The 23,329-nt window shown below is 38.0% G+C and overlaps 1 protein-coding gene across 1 annotated transcript in view; it reads right to left on the bottom strand.

Moving 5' to 3' along the window:
* KIF6 (kinesin family member 6) overlaps nucleotides 1-23,329 on the bottom strand; it is a 201,797-nt gene that overhangs the window by 9,104 nt on the left and 169,364 nt on the right. Inside the window, exons 17-20 of the mRNA XM_026059833.1 lie at nucleotides 16,917-16,967; nucleotides 3,792-3,876; nucleotides 2,659-2,794; nucleotides 940-1,028 (exon numbers count right to left, since the gene is read on the bottom strand). Coding sequence (XP_025915618.1) covers nucleotides 940-1,028; nucleotides 2,659-2,794; nucleotides 3,792-3,876; nucleotides 16,917-16,967 — 361 coding nt within the window. The remainder of the gene's footprint in view (nucleotides 1-939; nucleotides 1,029-2,658; nucleotides 2,795-3,791; nucleotides 3,877-16,916; nucleotides 16,968-23,329) is intronic.

The raw sequence follows: 23,329 nt of genomic DNA, 5'->3' as shown, positions 1-23,329 counted from the left end.
CGATTGTAGAGCATTTATCATAGCTACCTGAAAGGCTGTGGTAAAAACTAGAATGTATTTTACAGTTTTAAGCAAATCATAATATTCATCATTTAATGGCATGTTGGATATATTTTGCTTGCTGCAGAAAACCCCCCAAACTTTTAAGCATAGTATTGTTATAAAATAGTAGGTAAAGCCACTCATCAGGAAAGGGTTAACTGAATATTGAGAGGGAGAGAGAGAAGTAGGGATGAGAGAAAGAGAGAGGGAGGGAGGAAGAGAGAGAAACAGAAAGTGGGGAGAGAGAGAGGGAGAGGGACCATTTCCATTTATTGTCACTGAACATGGAAACCTGCATATTTTGGTATTATTTTGCTGCACTTTACAGGGCTATGAAAGACCTATTAGTGCAAATTTAAATTAGAGGTTTTGAAATCAGAAGTGACTGATGATGAAATGAACAAGACGTGCTTTACATTTTTCTACTATAGGGGGTGCACCAGTGTTTTACAATATCAAACATAACGTCATTGTGGCATAATATGCTGTATAAATGTAGCACCGGGACATTTTTCAACAGCAAATCTAGGCTATACATTACATCAGTTTTAAATCTTTTTTTGATTTGCAGCCCCCTAAATATATTCCAGTGGAGGTACAGTCTCCTCGTATAGCAAAATCCACAGATAACAAGCTTGCTTTTATTAGTTATCTGTCATGGAGTCCCTAGGGCCCCAATATGAACATGTCAAAAAGACCGAGTTACAATAAGCTACCTTCAATACAGCTGCACAATAAGTGAATGATAAAAATTCATTTTCTACACAATCATTTTTCTTGTAACTGAAAATGCAGTATTTGAGTGTGAAGCTTGCAAAAGCATTCTGGTGTACTGCAGATTTAATAAAACTGCGCCTACTTACAAGTAAGTAAGGAAGAAAAAAATGAGTATTTTACCTGTTAGTAGATAGATGTTGCAAGGATTTGATAAACTGGGGATAAACTGCTGCAGTATTTGATGTATTAACCAACTCTGGCTTTTCCTGCTGGGTTTAGATTGAAAAACAAATTATATAGCATAGAACTTTTTTAGAGCATTTAATACTGGCCTACAGATCTCAGCAATAACAAGGTAGTCAATGACTCACTCAAAAAACACAGAGTCTGTATCATACAGTATTTTCTTCACTTGGACACACACTTCTGAACAAAGAGAAAAGTGTTTAGGATTGGTTTAAGTATTTCTAAGCTCAGGTTTCATGTTTTTAATATGTAACAACASGTGTTGGCTGATTTGAGTTTCTTAGGGAGCTCAGATGTATAGATAGGTCATGATCCAAGAAATCAATCCCAATTATTTTTTCAAGATTTTTTATCTTCTGCTGATGAATCATGAGAAGCTGAATCCTGGACCCCTCCTGCCAAGGGACAGAGAAAAATATGCTCCCGTGGATCCAAGGATATTACTTGCAGTGTTTTGAAAATTCTAAATTTGTAGACAGCAAGGTCACTAAAACATATCCTCTTTGCCACCTATATGGTTAAGGATTTTAATATGAAAGTATTTTGCAATGATAACTTGAAGTTAAGCTAGTTAGATGGTGTTTTACGGATAACTAAGCTCCTCATGTTAAGTTTGGTATCTATTTTAGACCATTTTATTAAAACTACAGTTAAAATTTATACTCATTAGACAAAAAATCAGCTGCACACTTCTGTTTTTGTTTACAGTAATTTTTCCCAGAGAAGGAAATCTTCTGTTCCAGTTAATAATATATGATATGGATGGACTGCACTCAACACTTTTTCATTTAGGCTGATGTGCCTTTCATTGTAGTGCTGTGCAGTGACATGCCGTGTCACTGCCTCGACATCATACAAATGTATCAGAAGGGGAGCTCATAAGAAAGCTGACTTGTTTCAGTTGTTTCCCCTCTAGAACCTCTAGTACTGTTGCCTGTGTTTATGAAACTGCACATCTTTCAGCCTGTCTCACTGTGTTATGAACTTCATATACACTGTTTAAAATATCTCTTTAGTTTGTTTTTATACAAGTCATTAAATTAGAATACTCTGTTTCTGCTGGGTTCCTAAATAGCCAATGATGCTAGCTGTCAGACTCAGCTAGAGCGCTAGGGGATGCACACTGTCCTGAGAGTCAGTGGCCCTCTGGGAGCTTAGGAATTATAAAAGGTTACAGAAATCATTGCAACCACAGAAAACTAAAAGCCAATTATGCTTGTCGGGTTTTGCCCATACTACAGCCATGACTGCCATCTTCTAATATACTCAAACACAGCATAAACCTGATGAAATTGGAATTTTGCTAGCAGTAAGAAAGACGCTCTTCCCCAAGTCTCCCCTATTCATTTTATGTTCTTTCAGACTCTGTGGCATTTTTAGGAAAATTCTTGACTTTTGTTCAAGTTGTCTGGGAGGAAGTCAAAACCAAAAACAGAGTAGAAAACAAAAGTTTTGTTTCACTTGTATTAGCTTCATACAAGCGTAATTCACATTAGCTGTGTCTGATTTACACTTGAATGAATAAAGAAGAATCAGGCCCCAGATCCCACCTTTTAGCTTCCTTTCTGTCTAACCAATTATCTGCTTCTTTAAGCAACAATTGAAGATGTTAACATTTGCATGAAAAGGAAAAAATACAAAGCAATTTTATACCTGTAGTTTTGTTGCCTCTTCAGACCACCAGAGTTCAAAGTCCTTTTGCAGCTTCACCTTGGCTTTTTCCATGAGAAGCTGCAGGTGCTCAATCTCTACCTTCAACCCTTTCAAGCGATTGAACATTGTTTTATAACTAATATGAGAAGAAGAAAGTATATTACAGGTCTTCCAGCATATCTCTGAACAAAGCCTTATTCTCCCTAGAATAGTTACAAATTTAAACTGCAAAACAATATGTAATAAACAGAGTTTGTGGGGGAAGGGTGGTGGGAAGAAGAGACATCCCATATTTTATTAGAACTTTCATGGGGCTGCAGGTACAAGAAATTCATCCTGAAAAACTTTCATTTCACTGAAGAATTAGTGAAGTTCAAGTGGGACTGATACTGACTAACAATTAAAGTACAGGCTCAGTCAAATATGTCTATTATTTCTTTTGATTTCTCAGTATGATACTGTTAATAAACAGCTGGTATCCAGAGCCTGGATTCAGTTAGAAGCTATGTATTTATTCCCCTTTCAGTCAAAGCTTCATTAACCAGGCCTCTTGTCTAATGTACGGTTGGAGATTTACCAATAGCATGAAGCAGCCAGAAGTTTCCTCACAGATTAGAGCTAAAATAAATGCTAGCAAATTACTTGATATCATTGCATGTATTTTCTTTTATCATCCTGGCTACTGTTGCATTAGAGCAAACAGAACGATTGGTTATGCAATGCATACTCTGCATATTATTTATACTTAGTCTGCCCTGTAGAGCCTAAAGGTTTTCTTTAGGTCAAGGAAAGCAGGACATTACATCTGAAACAACTGACTGGGCTCACAATACATTTAGAACTAAAGAACAAGTTTCTAACGCTAATCCTCAAGGGGGACATTAACCTATTTTTATTTATTTTTGACCATTAGCCCAAACATATAATTTCCCTGCTTATGTACTGTGGTATCTTACAGACAAATAAACCAACAGCATATACAAATACAAAAAATATATTAGTGAACCACAAAGCTGACATCTTTTGAAATGTCAAAGAAAACCCTGAGGATAGCTGTGTGTGCAAAATTCTAATCAGAATACACTATTGGTGTAATTTATCTTCTGAAGGGTGGGTTGAATCAGAAGTAATACCTTTTTTTCTCTTCTTCAATTTGTGCTCGAAGCTTCTCTTCTACTGGATCAAACTTATTTAGCTCTTCAGAAGGACTGGCAACAGCTAGAAGAGAAATGACCACATATAAGCAATGATCATGAGGTCAAAAGAAGCAACTTTTAATTAGAATAAAAGCTATTTTTGAAGAGGTAAGTAGTGAAATGGGGCCCTGTACTAGTGTTTTTTTCCTCTGGAAATGTGGATTCAAATTCCTTTTAGGCTTTATTTAGTATAAGAGAGATCAAAATAACTTTAGTGACTTGAATTGAGTTGAATTTTACAGTAAAGACTGGAATATTTATTTTAAATATGAATGAAAATGATTTTGCCAGTCCATTTTAAATGTTTACCTTTGGCATAAAACTAAATGCATTAAACCTGCCCTTTTGGGCTACAAAGACAAGTAAGACTAGAATAGCAAAGTTGTTGCAAGAAGAAGATAAAACAGTAGCTGTGCTGGTGGACGGAAATAGAATAACAGAAAGGAGAGTAAAAGACATATTCTGAAGAAGAAATTAACTTTGATAAGCAGTAAATTCAGACAATTAGTATAAATAAAGGAAATAGCCTGAAACTGTCTTTGAGAATTTTTTCAGGGTGAAGGAGAACTTCAAGAGAATTCACCCTAATTCAGCCTAAGAAAACAACACAGGATTTCCCTATCCTATAACATGGCTAGTTCTTATACCGAGAAATGCAAAACAGTCTTTCCACCGCGGGTTATATGAACTGGGTTCTATTCAGCAGTGAAAGGAAATGTAAAGTTACCTACTAGTATTACAACAGTTTCTATTTCTAGAATGAATGAGTAGTTTAAGATTCCCAAGAAAACATGTTTAAACTTTTTAACTACATAAAAATGAAAGAAACAAAAGATCTGCTGTACAATACAAGTAAGTTTCCATCTCGACTATTACTGCTGCCAAGAAAACAAATTATACGTCAACTTGTCATTAGGCCTAAGGAGTGTACCCTAGCTTTAAGGAATGGAATTCTGTCTGGAACAAGAGGGCAGTAATGACCCCTCTCTGCCTGTCAGCACGCCAGCTAAAACCATTAATCTTKTATTGTAGCACCCTGTAGTTTAATAAAAATGAAACTGAAAAGCATTTTATTTCATTTAGAGTACTTAGGTCAAGCATGCTAACACAGACTAAAAGCCAAGGTGGACAAAACCCATGCACAATTCTCATTCCATACATCTCCAGGTTTTGTTGGACATGCACATTATAAAAGGATAGAGTGAAGACATAAGTGTGGTGGACAGGGTGCCCTCAAAAGATCAAAAAATAAATTGGGATGTTAAAGTAAACATGCAAGTCAGGAGGTGCAAACCTCATGACAGAGGAGATGCTAGAACAGTGGCATTATATAATAAATTATAACTGAATGCAATAGATAATGAGAAGGCCTTAGTGGTCATGTCAGAACCTTTGAGGAAAGCAGTAAAACTTCCATTGATTTCAGGGGATCAGGATTTTCTAATGTGTCAGATTGTATCCTCAGAAAGAGGGCATACATGAAAAAGTGCAGAGCTACATAGGGAACTCCAGGGGAGAGGATCACTGCAGAGCCCTGAGGCTCTGCATTTGTTCTACCCTTACAAATATGCAGCATCCGTATTCATAAGGGTAGAGAGAAACATGCTTTTGTGGAACAAACTGAAATGATTTAAGGAGTTACTGCTTCCCAAGTGAGTCACGTTCACAGACCACATGAGCATTCTTAGTATGTTGCAGTGCAGTCAGCCAGACTTAGCTTGAACCATCTTCAGCAGTGGTTCAAGAGGACTCTCCTGAGCACATTGAAGTGCATTTGGCCTATTCACACCATCTGTTACAGTGTCTGAGCTCAGGAGGTGGTAGCTCTAGCTGAAGGGAAATAATGTAGAATGCAGTAAAGTATGATCTTAAAATGTTAATGCTGTTCCTGAAGTAAATGCTTCCCTACACACAAACATCAGGAAATTCTGCTAGTCATTAGAGAGTCATGCAGGGCCGTAATATTGCAACTTTCCTTCCCTGATTTATTTGCACATTTAGTACTTCGAAAAACATTTTTACTCTAGCCCTCAAAGGGCAGCCAAAGTTAGGCAGAATCTGGTCATTTATATATAAAAACAACAAGAAAAATATTTTGTTGATGATGATTACACTCTGTGGAAAGGACAACGTGATTGCAAATTACCTTCAGAAGTAATAACAGTCTTTTATGTAAGACAAATACATCTATGACGCAAAGCCCTCACCATCCTCAACTCTGAATGCAGCTCTCTCTAGGAAATGGCTGCACATTTCTCTAGGAATCCACTGGTGATGAAAGCAAGGATCATGTTTGTGGGCAAGATGAGCAGCCCAGAGATTTGTATACCTACACAATAGAAAGAGATGTATACAGTGCAAGTTGATGTGGCCATGGCAGCAAAACAAATCTAACCTAGTAAATGATGAAAACTTATATATACCTCAGCATGATCCAGTCACCAAAGCAGAAGATATCTGATCACAATGTCAGGTGAAGTCCCATGGTAAGTAAAGTCCCAGGACACACCTACTTGGGTGCCACTTTGTATGTTCTCTGATATCTTTTCCTATGTCATTGCAGTCTCCATTTCAGCTTTTTATCATGCCTACTTACTGCAACAATATGCTTGTCAGCTGAACAATATGCTAAAAACTGTAGATCTCTTTGAATCTCCCTACCTTAACATATACAGATAAACACATGGATCTTCCCTGATGTTCAAAGCAAAGGAGATCTGTGGTTTGGCACAGTATTTTCTAACCTTTTTGTAGGCTGTTTCTTCTACTTTCTGCTCATTGCCTGCTACTTCTTTTCTCCCCTCTCCTCTTTACCTTTCCTGAATACCTGCTGTGGCCTCTGGGTGCCCCTGCGCTCCTGACTCCTCACACCCCTCTCCTCCCACCAGCTCAGGCAGTTTCAGCTACAGCTCAGGCTAGGAGGCTAGGCAGAGTTTACTGGCTCAGGCTGTGCTCTATATCTCATGTCCAATGCTAACTTTCTTAGTAGGCAGACTCAGTGATCTAAAATAACATGAGAGGGACAACTGAGTGAATAGGCATTACAACATACAAGGCATAATATTTACTCGCAAAGTTAAGGTAGATACCTAAGAAGAAACACTAAATTTTTGTTACAGGTTTTTCTTCCTCTAAAGAGTTATCTTTTATTGCTATATATATCCCCTTGCCCACAAACAAACAGAAAAAGTATATTAAAACATCAAGTCACTTTATCTCTATATTAACCACATGTATACAAAAGAATGCATAAGTCAGGACAAACTGAAAATTCACAAGATCAGCTTTGGTCCATATACGTGATAAATGTGTAATACATTAAAAAGTGCAGAGGTGCTACTGCTGAAATATTAAATATCAGATAGGATTTCTGCAACCATATGGGAGAAAACAAAGCAGTATCTGCTTTGTTGGCTCACTCAGGGCTGACTTTAATTCATCGATTGGCACTTTGTCCTATAAAGCTTGAGTGCATAGTCCAGCTGTACCCTTTAATACATCAGTTAAGATGAGCAGCCATTCAGCTGATGTGCAATATCACATGCTTTTTTAGTGCCCCCAGTGACTTCTCCTCCTGGGAAACAAATGCAGTTGGTGCAATTTGATCCTGGCAAATGCAGATCCAGGTCTTGGGGCACAGGGGAGGTATGATGTACATGTTTGGGAAAACATTGTCTATGTGTTTATGCATATGCCAGGGGCTTATGTTGGCAATCTCTACCCTGTTCTATACAACAGAGCTATTTTAGGAGAAGTCAGCAGTGTACTCATATGGAGCATAAATTTCTTTATATTAGCATAACCGCACATACAGCAGAGAGACAATACTCATGAACCTTAGATTTTTAAGTCCTTTATTAACAGTACTGAGCCATGCCATAGAGGGTGTTTTGACAGCACTATACTGGACAGCAAAATAGCCAGCAACATTTATATTTATCATTAAGTTAACTGTTTTTATTTTATTTTCAGATATAACAACCCATTTGGCTATATGGGGCATATGAAACAACTGATACAGGCTGCCTGCTCACAGAGGAAGGAGAACCTTTCATGAGCTGACACTCAGTTCATATCACTAAGGGTTCCTTTTTTTCACAGACAAAATTGCAAGACACATTGTAAGTTATAATGCCTTAATTTTAATGAAAGGACCAATTTTAGAGCAAAGCAAGTAGTGAATTTTAGAATAAATTCCACACCATCAAATCACACAGTATCAGAAAGAAATCAGAGCACCTGCTAACTAGCTCACCTTTTCAAAGCATTATGGCAAGTATGGATGAAAAACACTATTTCGAACAGGAGATACCAAGTGTTATCACCATAGTTCACTGCAAGCAGGCAACAACTTAAAATACTCTGACAGATTCTTGTCTACAGTCACACAATTTTGCAAGAATTTCTCTGTGACCCTGAACTTCATACTCTGGGTTGCTCATATATTTCTAGAACTGAAGATATCCTAAAGTCAAATTCCTAGGGATTTATTGTCCTTGTGCCTCAACTAACATTGTGCCCTGCCCTTCAGCTGTACATTTGCAGTCAAAGTTTTTCATTTTTTCATTAATCTTATATTTATCAGCTTAAGTCATTTGAAGGACTTACATTTCAAATTGATTTCAGCACCCAGTTAATATTTTTACTGCTTTATTAATCAGCTCCACAACTTTTGGCAAGCTTTCTCACTTTAGTGCTTTCAAACTGGAACATATGCTGTCATTTGGGCTTTCAAAAAAGAGCTAGTCTTCCTTCATTATTTGGGGATGATTTACAGGGAATTCCCTTGTTCTTCTCTCTATTCCTCCCCTAGGCCATGTCTACCTGTGTTTGTCACTGGGCATTACGTGCGTACTTTGTACAAAAGCAAAGATGGGTATGCATAATGAAACTCAGATCCAGACGAAGACTGGAAGAATTTGCATTGTGGGTTTTAGAGCAAGTTTACCACCATCTTGTTGTAATAGATTTTTTAAATTTCAGCCAGGTGATCAGGAGCATACATTGAAATAAACTGCCTTGTTTTCAGCGCTTTACATATTTGGGGGCAGGGGGGAAGGAATAAAGACATGTATAATTTACTGATTCTTTTTAATCACTGATTTTAGTAAAAAAGTCCATTGGTATGCTGTTTTTCTTTGTATCATTGTACTTCTTATTGTTTTATTGGCTTAATATTGCCTCGAGCTAACTGACTTCCAATGCACACCTGGAAAGCAGAGCTATTTTTTCAGTCTCTGCGAGCCATTTTGGTTAAACACAGGCTCACACTTCAATTCTTTTAAGTCTCTTCTTTGAAACTAGTCATCTATATATTTGCTCCTGAAAATACATGCACATGAAACAAAAGGCGTTGCCTTCACTTTATCTGTACTCAAGCCATGAAAGTTTCTGAAACCACTGTGGCTAAAACTTCATGGATGGTTTCCAAATACACAAGTACAATTTACTGGAAAAAATGAAGCTTCAAGTTTCATGTGTTCCATACATGCCAGTTGATCTAGTGGAATAACAACATAGCAGGTCATAGTCAGGAAACCCTCAGTGATCAAGATTTTTGCCTGCATTTACTAAATGCACTTTATCATTAGATTACATAAGGTTATTGTTGCATAATTTATCTTGCTCATAATATTTTATCTTGCTCATAATATTAGAGAAAGCCATACCTGTCATTTGAATTGTCTTTTTCCACCTCCCAAAACAGGGGGTGATTTGTCATCCGTCAATTTTGAGGCTTCCTTAGTGTTCACTTCTATAACATCCAAGAGCTTTCATTGAAAAAACGTCTCTGCCAAGTTTGGAATGCTTTTCTTGAAAGAGCAAAAGGATGGAAAATACTTCTGAAGCTGGCTGCCTATCATAAAACGGAGACATCTGGACTACACTGCCACCAGTGTGTGGATGGCATGTGTAGTAAGATGGTAGCAGAACTTTTGTAATGTAGTGCCAAGATAAGAACTTGTTTGAGAATGATATGGTACAGCTTTAGTGAGAATGAGACATATCTGAAGGTGCTAAAGATGCATTCATGATGAGTGTCACAGTGCATAGCAGAGATACCGAAGCTTAGCGCTGCCGTATTTTTTGCTGGGAATTCTCAGATAAGCTTATACTCAATTCTCAGTTCTGGGAAGCCTCAGACTTACTGTGCATGAGCAATATACATATGTATGCTCAGTAAATCCTGTGCTTGCAGGTCACAGTTAGGAATGCAATGCACACAGCAACTGTGGTATTGGTTCAATAATCTAATGTCTAATGTTTTCAAAAAATATTAGATGATCTACATGCATTATACATGAAACACTGGCCCAATCACTTCTTTGAAAATGATATAGATATGTAAATAAACTCAAACGTTAATGGTTAAGGAGCAATGCCAGCACAAATACTTATGAAAATGCACAAAATCATTGATATTGGACTGTACAGTGAGTTTATAGCAATATCATTTGAAAGAATATTAAGGAAAATAAACACACATGCTCTACACTTAGCTGCTTCTGTTTTAGCTGTCCATGCATATATATAGGTCATGCAACTGACATGTCAGTTCAATTCAGACAAGAAGGAAGTTGATTCAAGAGGTGGATACTTTCAAATACTAACCAAACAAGTGTATATAGAATCAGGTCAATGTAGCATCAGCCTGAACTTCAGGTTTTATCTGTTTGCTACAAGTAATAGTAAACAAACCTTCATCTGCAAGAGAAGTGGAGGAGATGGAAAAGAGGAAGAATGGAGGTGTGAAAGACTGACAGAAGTACTATGGACACAGGTACAGCCTTGTTGGTGAAATCAGTAAATCATGAGCAAGGGGCAGCAGTGTTCAGTTTAATGCCCCAAAGGAGACAAAAGGTGTTGAGTATGAAGCACCTCTATCTTAGAATTGTTTTTTTTGTGTTTGTGTGTGTGTGTGTGAAGACAGCAGGGAATATGTGCAAAGACCTGAGCAACAGCCTTGACTAAAAGTGCAGTAAAGATCGAAGTACTACAGAATTTTTGTTTCCACTCTCCTACCTAGCTAGTCCCTTATAGCCCTCAAAAAGAGCATTCCTAATACTTTTCTAAATGTTGATATGATGTACAAGTTTTCTGGAAAATTTCTGAATCCACAATCATAGGACTTTATGTCAGCAGACATGTAGGTCTTTAAGAAGATTCCTGTTGATCTTGTTCTGTGTTCTTGTACAAGCCAAGTTCAGAGCCACAAAACTTGGGCAGTTGTCACACTTCTGCTAGCCCCCATGCACATACCCATCAGCTGCAGCAACACAACAGCTAAGGTCACTATGCGGGGCTATGAGCTGGTGCAAGAAGTATAGCAAGATTTCGCCATGTTGCAGCAACTCTGCTACGGCGCAGAGTCCAGCTGGTGGGCAGATCCCCTCCCTTCCCTCCCTGCTCCTTCTTGCCATCTTCCCCCCCATCGGAGCCAGGGACACAGTCTTTCCAAAGCCAGCCTTGAAGGTCAGTACTTCACACCAGGCACAAACTCCTTGGCATCTGGATTCAAGTTGCTTTTGCTCAGAATGTCCTCTGAACTGTGACCGTCACCAACGGAGAGCCCCCTCCCTTCAGATACTTGTACACGTTGATAAGATCTCCTCTCAGCCTTCTCTTCTCCAGGCTAAACAGGCCAAGCTCTCTCAGCCTTTCCTCATAAGAGAGATGCTCCAGTCCCCTAAKCATCTTTGTGGCCCTTCGCTGCACTTGCTCCAGTAGTGCCACATCCCTCTTGTACTGGGGAGCCCAGAACTGGACGCAGTACTCCAGATGGGGCCTCACCAGGGCTGAGTAGAGGGGGAGAATCACCTCCCTTGACCTGCTGGCAACACTCTTCCTGATGCACCCCAGGATACCATTGGCCTTCTTGGCCACAAGGGCACATTGCTGCCTCATGCTTAACTTGGTGTCCACCAGCACTCCCAGGTCCTTCTCCGCAGAGCTGCTTTCCAGCAGGTCAGCCCCCAACCTGTACTGGTGACTGGGGTTATTCCTCCCCAGGTGCAGGACCCTGCACTTGCCTTTGTTGAACTTCATGAGGTTCCTCTCTGCCCACCTCTCCAGCCTGTCCAGGTCTCTGAATGGCAGCACAGCCCTCTGGCGTATCCACCACTCCTCCCAGTTTTGTATCGTCAGCAAACTTGCTGAGGGTGCGCTCTGTCCCTTCATCCAGGTCATTGATGAAGAAGTTGAACAAGACTGGACCCAGGACTGACCCCTGGGGGACACCGCTAGCTACAGGCCTCCAACTAGACTCTGCACCGCTGATCACAACCCTCTGAGCTCTGCCATTCAGCCAGTTCTCAATCCACCTCACTGTCCACTCATCTAGCCCACACTTCCTGAGCTTGTATATGAGGATGTTATGCTTTTCAAAATCTTCAGCCAGTTTTACTACTGATATCTTTGCCTGAGTGAAAAATCATCCTTTTTAACAAGCACAGGCTTATCCACCTTCTGTCAATCTCAGAATTCCAAAAATAAACCACAATGCAAAGTATTTCTGATTGTTTTCCTTTGAAATAATGGACGCACTGGCAAAATGAAACCCATCAGTAAAGAGTGGCCTCGATGCCACTAGAGGTCACTCTAGGAATAAAATCAGTGCCCGGCATGCTGCTTACAGGAGCTGTAAACTTTTACAAAAATCAGTCCGTTATTGCTTGAGATTTCAAGCACAAATACCCAGACAAACAGGTCATTCTGAACCACTGTGCATATCAAAAATGTTAATTAGTAAAATTAATCTTTCCCTTATACCTGAATGCATTCCATGTTAACTGAGTACACTCCTCAGTGTTGCTGAAAATAGTGTATTTTACAAACTGAAAACTCAGGGATGTGTAAAATACATGAACTGACCCACATGGTTATAGAGGAATTGCCTTTGGATACCTAGCAGCCCTGAGAAGATGCTGCTTTATCTCTTGCCACAAAAAAAAACAAAAACCAAAACAAAAAACAAACATAAAATTCTGGACTTCAGACAAACATTATTTATCCAAAGGTCTCTATTTAGCCTATGTCTAAGATACCAATGTTCAGTGCCAGGAATGATGGCCTTAAATCATTTCTTTTAAAATTTATTTCTGATTAAAACTATTATTCTCCATGGACTGCCCTGGATTTGTGTGGGAAAACACAGACTGCCACTTTTCTCTGCTTCTGCCATTTTGTGATTGAAAACACTTGTGTCTCCTCGTTTCAAGGCATTAATGTAGATCAAGAATCTACTGCTTCATATGAACAAAGTTAAATGGCTTCTCAGTTACAAGATGTAAAGCAGTGAAAGAAACAGAGCTCATTTTATTTAAATATGGATTTATTTAAATAGGAGATTAAATATGATGCAAACCAGCAGTTTGGAAATGCTGTGCGCTTTCCGTTCACACAGATCACAGAAGATGAGCTAGAAGACATAGTTATTAACTATTAGCCTAGTCAATATTATATATGTCTGTAGAATGCTGCTAGGGTTGCAGAGAAAACTTTCATATACTTCTTAAGCACCCCTTATAGACTTACCAAGCATAAATCACAGTGGTCCAGTCCTTCTAGTGGCATGGGCTATATCGCCCTTTGGAGAAGCAGGAGCAGCAGTTCCCAAGTCCACCTATCCAGACTCGCACAGATGTGTCAGAAAACACATCTGCATTCCACCATCCCATATGGTAGTGGCAGCTTCTCAGAGCACCACAAACAAGTGCATTGGTGCAATATTTTCTTTGAAATTGTTACCCAACACTGTTTGGATTATTTCTGTGGTAGTATCCTGGTGAATTATGCAGCACTGTATGTCCCAGCTTTATTGAGGTTCTGATAGTGCTGTTCTTCTCATCAAAGAAAGGTGAGGGAGCAGAATGAAGCACATATAAAGAAACACAGAGCAGGGCAGGAACAAGGGCATAACTGATAGTAATTTCTTTAAAACAGGTATGCAACGTATAAAATGTAGGAAGAGATGATACAGACAAGGCTATAGAGGGAAGAAAGATATGGAGAAAGCTCCCTATTCTTGTCTAAAACTAATGTGTGATACAAATACAAATGTAAAAGTAGCAGATGTCAAAATCTTTGCTCTCAGGCATTTTCCACTCTAAATTAAATGCTGAGAAGCATTTTCTAGGATCCAAATGTATCTGGTGTTTATGACTCACCTAGTCATTTTATATTTCATGATGGATAGGCTTTTTCAAAGGAAGCTTACTCAAAAAAGAGCAACACGAACATAAATTTGTGCTTTGAATAACAACATAAATATAAAATATTTTTAAAAGCCAAGTTATAAGTCCTGGGAAAACAGAGTTTTTAAATAAAAATATCGATAAAACAGGACCTTGATGCTGAAATTGGAGAAAAGATTCCTTACAACAGCCCATATTTGACATCTTTATCCATGTTAGATTTTACCCTTGTTTTCACAAACAGCCCTACTGAGAACAATGGAGCTGCACAGAAAAACAGAGGTGAATTTGGCCCTAACGAACCTTCCTAGAAGCAGGTTCTCTTTGCATTCACTGAAAGGTGTTGCCATCTCCAGATGTTTTCAGGGGAATCCTAAAAGATGCTGGGGAAAGAAAAGGTTGAGAAAAAACAGAAAATGGGAAGAATCCAAGAATGGAAAAACATGAAGGCAGGAAGAAACAGGTAAAGTTAAAAAGGAGATCAACAAGGAAGGTGGAAAGGGAAATAAAGAAAGGCAGAAAGAACATGAAAAGAGAGAAAAAAAGGCAACTTTGGATGCAGTGATGCCAATTCATGCCACTTCATAGTGTATGCTACTCTGATCTTACTGAAAAAAGGGAGTTACGTGCATAATAAGGTCTTTTGTGTATCAATAAAGATGAAAGCGACAACGAGAGTGAACCCGGGGAATTTTACACAAAGTATTCAATGCTTCTGGTCTATACTGGAAAACATGCAACACTCCTCTGCCATCAGTGAAACCTCCCAACTATTTGTGTCCTTTGTTAACTCCCAGCATATGTGTTTTAAAAGACACAGGAAAGAACAATGGGCTAAGTGGTGGAGTTTTCCTTCGATGAGAAATCCACATCTTAAGCATAGCCATGAGGGAAACAGATCATCACTGTTCAAAATCCAACTAAAATAGCTTCTTAAAGAGTTTTGACCATAAAAATGTTTTAAGTTAAGAAAAAAAATGGCAGCTGGAAGACGTTAACTTGGTTTCTAATTGAAATAATGATGTGTTTTATTTCATGTTGGGATTTCAGCAGACTCTTAATTAGCCTTTTCACCATGCAGTTTTCATTTAAGACTATCTTGATGACATTCTGGTCATCAAGAAAGATCCTGGGAGACTTGACACCTGTTACTCCTTGGAAGAACGTTCATCCAAATAAGCAGGCAGGCATATAATACTAATACTCTCCAACTCATAGAATAAATATTAAGTCAAAATACTGAGAGTATTTGCAGAATGAATAATGAAGGGGGAAAAAAGTTTGGAAAATATTTTGTGTGGTCCAGAGTTAGTGATGATAAGCAGATAGCAATGCTCAAAATACAAGTCAAAAACATATGGGTTGCCTGCTGCGGTGTGGAATACTAATCGAATATTTACAGCGTGAATGTATGGCTGGTAAAGCCACTACTATGTCATTTCCTCAGGACATGAAAAAAATTATGCATACCTATTTTATAAAAAGCAGCTTTGATAGTTATTGAAAAACAGCATTTTCAACACAATTTTCTATATATAATAAAAAATCAGTATACAAGGCTGGCCTAGCTGTTATCATGCAGATTGAAATATACAGTCAGAGTACACTGTTTCTTTATTTTTTGGAACACTGAATAAGAAATTCTCATAAACAACATTGCTATTGGTGCAACTTCTTAATGTGACATACAATCAATAAATAATATTATAACCCGGAGTGCACTAAAGAAAGAACTCCATGATATACTGAAGATATCACCTTTAGATTGTGCTTCAGATATTGATCTAAATAAATGGAGTTTGACTCCTGGGCTTTATTGACATGGATAGTATTAATTTTCAGTGCTGATTTTTAAATAAAGATAAAAAAGGATAAGGGTATAAAGCACTAACATCATCAATATAGCTTGAGATGCACATGGCTAAAATAAAAAGAGAAAGGGAGAACTCTTTTGTTACTTTGCAGTAGCTTATTTTCATGACTTCCAGGAGAAACACAAGATTAAAAATTTTCTCCCCTTTATGAAGAGCCGAACATTGGTTGTGTATTCATTGAAACAAAACCACAAACTGCAGCCCAGTCTGAGCTAGCTCCATTCTTTACATAAAGAAGGTCCATGAAGGCTCAGTTTAGCAGTCTTCTGTGGATCTAAGTGAGAGGGTCGTAAACTGTTATTGCTCCCAGCTGTCTTCTGTCACATCGTAGCTACAGGTTACTAACCCAAAAGTGGAATTCTCATATGAACACTCTTAGTCTGTTTCAGTGCAAAGTCAACAGAGCTGGCTTAAAGCATTTTAAACCAAATTTGGATGACTCCACACTTATATGAACAAGAAAACTTAGATGCTTTCAGCTTCACACCTGCATCAACAAAAGTTGTAGGGAATAACTTTTCAACTTCTATAACTAGATCTGAAAGAAATAACCTGTATATGCCCCTCTTGGAATGAGGAAAATTTGAAAGGATGTCAGACTGACTGTGGCAGCATGGCTAACTAGAAGCCCAGTCTCAGGACAAATCAATGTATAGTTAATGGGAATTCAAATTAGAGTCACCAGAAAGCAAACAGTCTAAAAACTGGAGAGCTTAGACCTCTCTGTTCTTGTTTTGGTCACCATAAAAAGAATGCTTTTACAACTTTAGAAGAAACTATTTATATGGCTTTTGCATCATTTTTCTCACCACATAAAATCAGATGCCTTTTGAACCAAATCTCTGGCAAAGTTCATAGAGTTCAAGAGTTTATGGTGTTGACTACTGCAGAAATATTGTGGCATAAACTGTTGCAGAAAATACAGCCTACCCAATGAGCAAGATAAAGCCTTGGGTGATATCCTGTTGTTCCTATTGTATCTGAAATGTTCTTACCTAAAGCTGACCTTTGAATGTGCCGCTGGGTTATCTCTCCTTTCAGATGGTCTGTAAAAGACACAAGAATGCAAATAGTTGAAGAGTTTTAAAATGTCAAAAATTAATGAAGCCATTGCTTACTTCCCACCATTTGAAATTCCCCATGCAGTCGGCCAACTTAAGGATTTTTTTCTGATCCACAGGACAGGTGGTTTCCTGATTTCTGTCCTTCTCACTCTCACAACTAAACAGGTAGGCATAATTTGGCTCTATATATCCTCAAATATAACTCTGTCCAATAAGACTGAAAATGAAGCTATTTACTCTCAAGCACTTTCACAGGATAACAGTCTCCTGCTGCTAGATACAAAAGAAGTCCAAGTGAGGCTAAAAGACATACAGAATTCCAAGTATTCATTCAAAATACTTCTAGACACTAGCAGTGGAAAAGAGATATTAGGTCACCCAGTCCCCCTCTTTATCAGTGAAAAATTGGTTCCATACAGTAGATTTTTTCATGTTTGACCTGCTCAGTTTTAAATATCCCATGTACTGGAGCTTCTGCAAGTTTCATTACTTAACAGAACTCACTGTGAAGATGCCACTGGTATTCAGTCAGAATTTTTCTTTACTTAATTTCATTATCTTATTATTCCTAGTTAGGCTCCCATGCCCCATATAATTCACCTTTACCCTTCTTTTATTAAGTTCCTCCTTGATCCTGGGACACTGGTCCAGTTCACTAATTATTTCAAACCATAATTAGATTACCACATGGGAAGCCATTATTCATTGATACTGATGGCACCAATAAAGGAAAACATAACCCTAAATATGCAGCTTCAGCAGTATATGCGTTTTGAAGGAGGATGGGATTATCTGTCTTTCCAAGTTTTCAGATTAAAACTACTTCTAAGCAGAGACATGCACATAATCCTTACAAAGCTACACATCTGTATACCAGGGAAAAAAAATGCAAAATTCAGTGCTGATTCACTTTTTTCCAGACTGATGATTACTTATGCTCTATCAGCATCTATTTAGAACTAAAAATATCTGCTTACAAATGAAGACTTGTAGAGTAAGCTAATCAGAACAAATTAAGTCATTAAAAGCTGCCAAATGTTTAAACAGAGAAAGGGGAAAACATTCACATTCACAGGTCATGAGAATCAGACAGCTCTGTGAGTATCAAAAAAACCTGAAAATTAAACTTCATAGAGAGTTAAGAGAATATTTTTTAACTATTTAGTAGCATTCTAGAATAGGTATTGTATGCAATACACTACAGTATAACAGCCCAATAATTTTGCATGTTTTTGAAAAGAAACCCTACCTACTCCTTAGCTGTAAAAGAGATATTGCAGATTCCTATTTTGCTGCACAGTAAAAGTTTTATTATTTTAATTATTTCTATCATAACCAGTGGGTTCATCTGTACTTAAAATTATCTGTAAAATCAAGAAAAGCCTTCATCTACTGAGACATAGGCTAAGAACTAATCTTCTCTACCCCAGCCAAACAAATAAACCCTCTGTCTCAGATCTACCAACACCCAACCAAAAAAAAAATTTAGTTAAGTAAGTTTCCAATTTCTGTAACTATAGACAGAAAAGCTTGATTAATCATTTTTACAGAAAAAAACTCAGTTAAATAACTGCTTACTCAGTTATTTACTCAGTAAATACTCAGTGAAATGTGAATTGCTTTTTTGTTATTCTGGATATTTAGATCCTTGTATTCTATTGTATTGCATCACATAGGGTGATGTTATTCACTCTATACTGAGCCATGAGATATGTAACAATTTGTAGTAATCTTGTGACTCAGTTCAATGGATTACCCTTAATTTAGGTGCCTCCGAAAGCCACCTATAAATGTCTCTTCATATAAGGGCTCAAAAACTCCCTTTCTTAAGCGTTGTGAATTGTGAAAGGCAATGCCACTGTCATCACAAAAAATTGTTCTAAGTTGCTACAATATGCTGCTCATCAAAAGTCAACTAAAAATGAAGGTTACTTATATGTGAAATTCTCTATCCTGTCATTACATGGTTTTAATACTTATTTTTCTGTCTTTAACTTTTCTAGAAACAGATCAGCAGCAATTCAAATGTTTTGCATAAATTTCTATCAAGTGGTAATGAGATCAACTGATAAAAGCAAGCCAAACAAGTCAATGAAAATGAGATCGAACTGATAGACAACAGTCTGCAGTCAATACAAATAAATGGAAACAGAAGAATTCAGGGACTGATTTTTAAATGATTATAGCAAAGAGGCTCAACTTTCAATTACCTAGACTTCATTCTCAGTACAGCTGGGGTAAGGAGCACAGAGGCTGCAGAAGCCCTACTTTTATTGTGAGTTAGGCCAGCCAGGGATGTGGAACAGACCCAAATGCTCCACCTCCCCTTCCTTCTAGCCTTTGTACACTTCTGCTCCATTCAACACGTCCTGTAATGTTGTAAGAAATCTCTTCCTTCTTCTTTATGGCAGCTTTATGAAAGAGTGAGAAAGTGGAACAGGAACCAGAGTTCTGTAATCAGAGTTGAACGAAAGAAAACGTCTCCATCTGCTAGAAAAGTAAAACCCGGTCTTACTCCTATAGCAGACAGAGAACTTTTCTTTTTCATCTGTGAATTGAAGGAGAAAGGAGACATTTATCTGATTCAAATAGTCCAAACTGTCTTTCCAGGGCTGCAAAAATTTAACTTCTCATCATTTAGCAGAAACCTTTCTGAGGAGAAACTGTAAATGTACTATGGGAAATGTGGCCAAAGAGGCATTCTGGTTCAGAGGATATAATGATATCATTAGGCACCTGACTCCAATTCTCTACCAAAGCTTAGCCAGATATGAGTTAATCGTTCATTTTGTTTTAATCCAATTTGAAATTTGACAATTTATTTAGATTTCCTTGGAAAAAACTCTGGTTTTCATGTATAAATTCTTGACTTTTGACAAAAAGTTAACATTTTCTGTGTATGCTTTTGATTAAAATAATCTAGTTCTGTTTTCACTACTAATATATTTGTGGGAGAATGAGTGTTTCTGACCTGTTCTACTTTTCTCTCTCCTAGAAAGCAGTTACCCCAATGCAAGGTTTGTCTAAGTGACAGAATTAGGGGATGGTTCCAGTACTGTTGCCTGTACAGACCTTCCCATATAAACAAATGGAAGATTTCAGTCTTTAGTACTGCCAGTTCTACAACCTTCACAAACACAAATATTTACCCAAAGAAATATGAAGAATCACATTCTCATACAAAAACATGTCTTTTGATTCCAACAGTGTAAAGTTGTGGACAAGGTAGCGCTTAAATGTGGTTTGCAAAAATTGAATTCAAGACTTGGCGAACATCTCTCAACATATGGCTAATTATGTTTTCTGAAGTCTCACCAAACAAGAAGCTAAAAATAAGCCTGTAGCTGATATCAAATAATTTTTTCCAGTGGAGTCATTCTTCACTTGGAGATAACAGTCCCAATAAAATGTTGAATGCTGCAGCTCCACATGTTTTGGCAAAAAAGTAGTTTTGGGGAATTTAAGAATTCACTCAGCATGCAGCCAGCTGTCATTAAGGTTGTGATAAATCTGTTGGTTTTGGCCTGTGTTTCTGGACACATGTACCATCCCGAGGTATGGAAAAGAGATGAACTAGTAACAGAGAACTTTAGCTTTGTGACAGGAGAAAAAAGTAACAAGGGAAATGGAGGAGACAAAATGGAATAGAGAAGTCTAATTAGGAATAATAATGTAAAGCAGAAGAAAGTATCTTATAGGCTAACCAAATATCGGAATCAGTAACTTAAATATTAAGGCTCTCCTGTAACTTTTTGTCTTTAGTTCTGTTCCTCCAGACTCTTTCAAGGAACTGAAGTTGTCTTTCAATTTATCATACATAATGAATGCTTGGACATACAGTGTACACTTCAGGCCAATAAAAAAAGGAGTGTGTTACAATTTAAAAATATTGATTAAAAAATAACAGTTTTGGCTTTGTTTGAATCCACATTACATATTTTAAATCTTCTCTTATGTTAATCAGACATTCCATAAAATACTGCTATGAGAATTCAAAGACCGCTAACTTAAAGGATAAAACTACTGCACAAGTTAAGAGTGCACATACAACTTTAACTCCATCTCTTCGAGAATATTTGTTGTTATTAATGTGGATGTGTCCTTAACTTGATGCAGGGTATTTTCTGACTTAATGTTTGAAAACTGGGGCCTTAATCAATCATTTCCCATCTCTTATTTCTCAATACTGTGGTATTGCTTTGCAACATTTTCCAAACCTGTGTTTAGCTTACAAAGTCATTCCATCCAGAAGATTCTGAAATCTTCACACCTCAGCTACTGTAGTGTATCTCTTTCTTCATCTTTAAATCTCTTTTTTGTGTTACATAAAATATCTAGCAGAACATCCTCTTTTGCATTCAGAGAACCTCCCATTTCTGGAACTCACCCTCCAGGTTAAGTATTTTGGGTTCCTATTAATGCTATGTAGCTTAAGTGTTAGATCCATCTTTAGAGTCTCAGACTGTCATAACAATTGTTTAATCCAATTTAGGTTATATCTTCAAGGCACAATGCAGCGCTGTGCAGAGATATCTGAGTTATAGCTGATCAGCTAGCTGAAACATCAACACAACACTTCTCATGACAAAACCATGCTGAGAGACAGGGACAGTCTGAGAACTTCTGCACGCTTCTCTAGTGTAAACAGACTGTTTGTGTGTTTTTCTTAACCCTTCTAATGGTTGTCTTTGATAGCTTGCACAGACCCACAAATCTCTAAGTAGTTCATGCATGCAGCCCTCAGGGCTCCTGACTAGGTCCAACACATTTTTCAAGGTATGAAATACAGTCCTCATCAGCGTTAAAAATATATTAATGACAATACTTGAGGTAACATACTGTAAAGTATAACCTGCTGCAGGAGATTTCTGCCTTTTGTTCACTGAAGAAACAACTGCAGCAGTTTAAGTTTTTACTGGCTATCCTTTCCTCTTCTCCCTCTCCCTTCCTCCCTTTCCTTAGTCTTCCAAGGTTTGCTGTCAAAGGTTACTGCCCCCACAGCAGAGAAGGTAGAAGTGAGTGTTTGCCTGTATTCTGACTACTTCAGTACACAGTTTGGCATCTCAGCACAAACATATCTTCATCAGCGACTTGAGCTGTGACACTATCCAGTTAACTGGAATGTCTGAAATACTAGTAAACACTCCCTTTTGCCAGCTGTGCTGGGAGGAAAGCGGTGGAGACAGTAACTCCCAGCAAACAGATGGGGCAGACCACTGGGGGCAAGGTAGTTTCTGACAGTTAGTAGAACTCATCTGCCAGAGTCCCCAGGAAAGACAGCAGGTTCAGAATTGGAAGCACAACTCTTCCACACCAAATCCATGGTTGTAAACCATATACTACACTCAGCACATAAGCAAATATATTCGGAAATGAACAGTTTTCCTAACATACTTACATTCTTTGAAGTTTAAATATTGCCGATTTAAAGGCATACATTTTACTGTGGTGTAGGATACTGAACATCTTGAGATCACTATTTAAAGTATCTGACTGGAACATGCTCCCTTTCTTGCAATACTCAGCAGATAACAACTGTTTTTATCAATACATTTAATACCTGGAGGTGTGATCAAATTCACAAACAGAAAACTTATTATGACACAGTAGTCTCTGTCACTTGTAGCATGATACTGCACTTGAACTTCGCTGATTTTCTTGAGCTACTCAGTATATAGTTCTCTAAACTCCGTCCCCATTTCTATGCATTCATTTCTAACCCTCCGTATTAACTCTCTTGCCCATTTATTACATGTTCTCCTTAGTTCCAGCCAGATAACATCATACTTATTTTTTTCTCACTGAGATGATTACTTGAACCTTCCAAATGATGTGCATTCTTGTAACTGTTCACTATTTGGCCTGTATTCCCATAGCTCCCTCTATCCTTTACCCAGTTGTTTTTTGACAGCTGGCTGGTACAGAAAAACTGCTTTGATAAGATACATGGCAAAGCTGTACAGAAACTGAATTTATTTTTCTGATCATATCATTCTGGACCTCCCTCTTTCTCTAAGTACAGACTGTCATCAGCTCTGCAGGCATTAATTCTTGAGGTGGTCCTCAACAGGACGTTCATCCAGATCAGGAAAATGTTAGAATGCACCACAGATCCCATTCACCCAAAGGCACAGGATTCCTTTCTATAAAAAGCAGAGTGCGGGAAGTGGCTAGTGCACACAAATTCATAACCACACACATACAGACTACTGGGATATCCAAGCTAACCAACAAAAAGAACTAAAGGCTCTGGACTGTGGTTCAGAACAGTCCAGACTGGGATTCAGAACCTGGATGCTTTCTGAATTCAGAAACAAATGTTCAGACTTTTATACTATCACCTA

The sequence above is a fragment of the Apteryx rowi genome, unplaced genomic scaffold, assembly GCF_003343035.1.
Source record: "Apteryx rowi isolate R43461 unplaced genomic scaffold, aptRow1 scaffold_160, whole genome shotgun sequence".
Taxonomy (NCBI): domain Eukaryota; kingdom Metazoa; phylum Chordata; class Aves; order Apterygiformes; family Apterygidae; genus Apteryx; species Apteryx rowi.
This window is presented reverse-complemented; position numbering and strand designations above follow the sequence as displayed.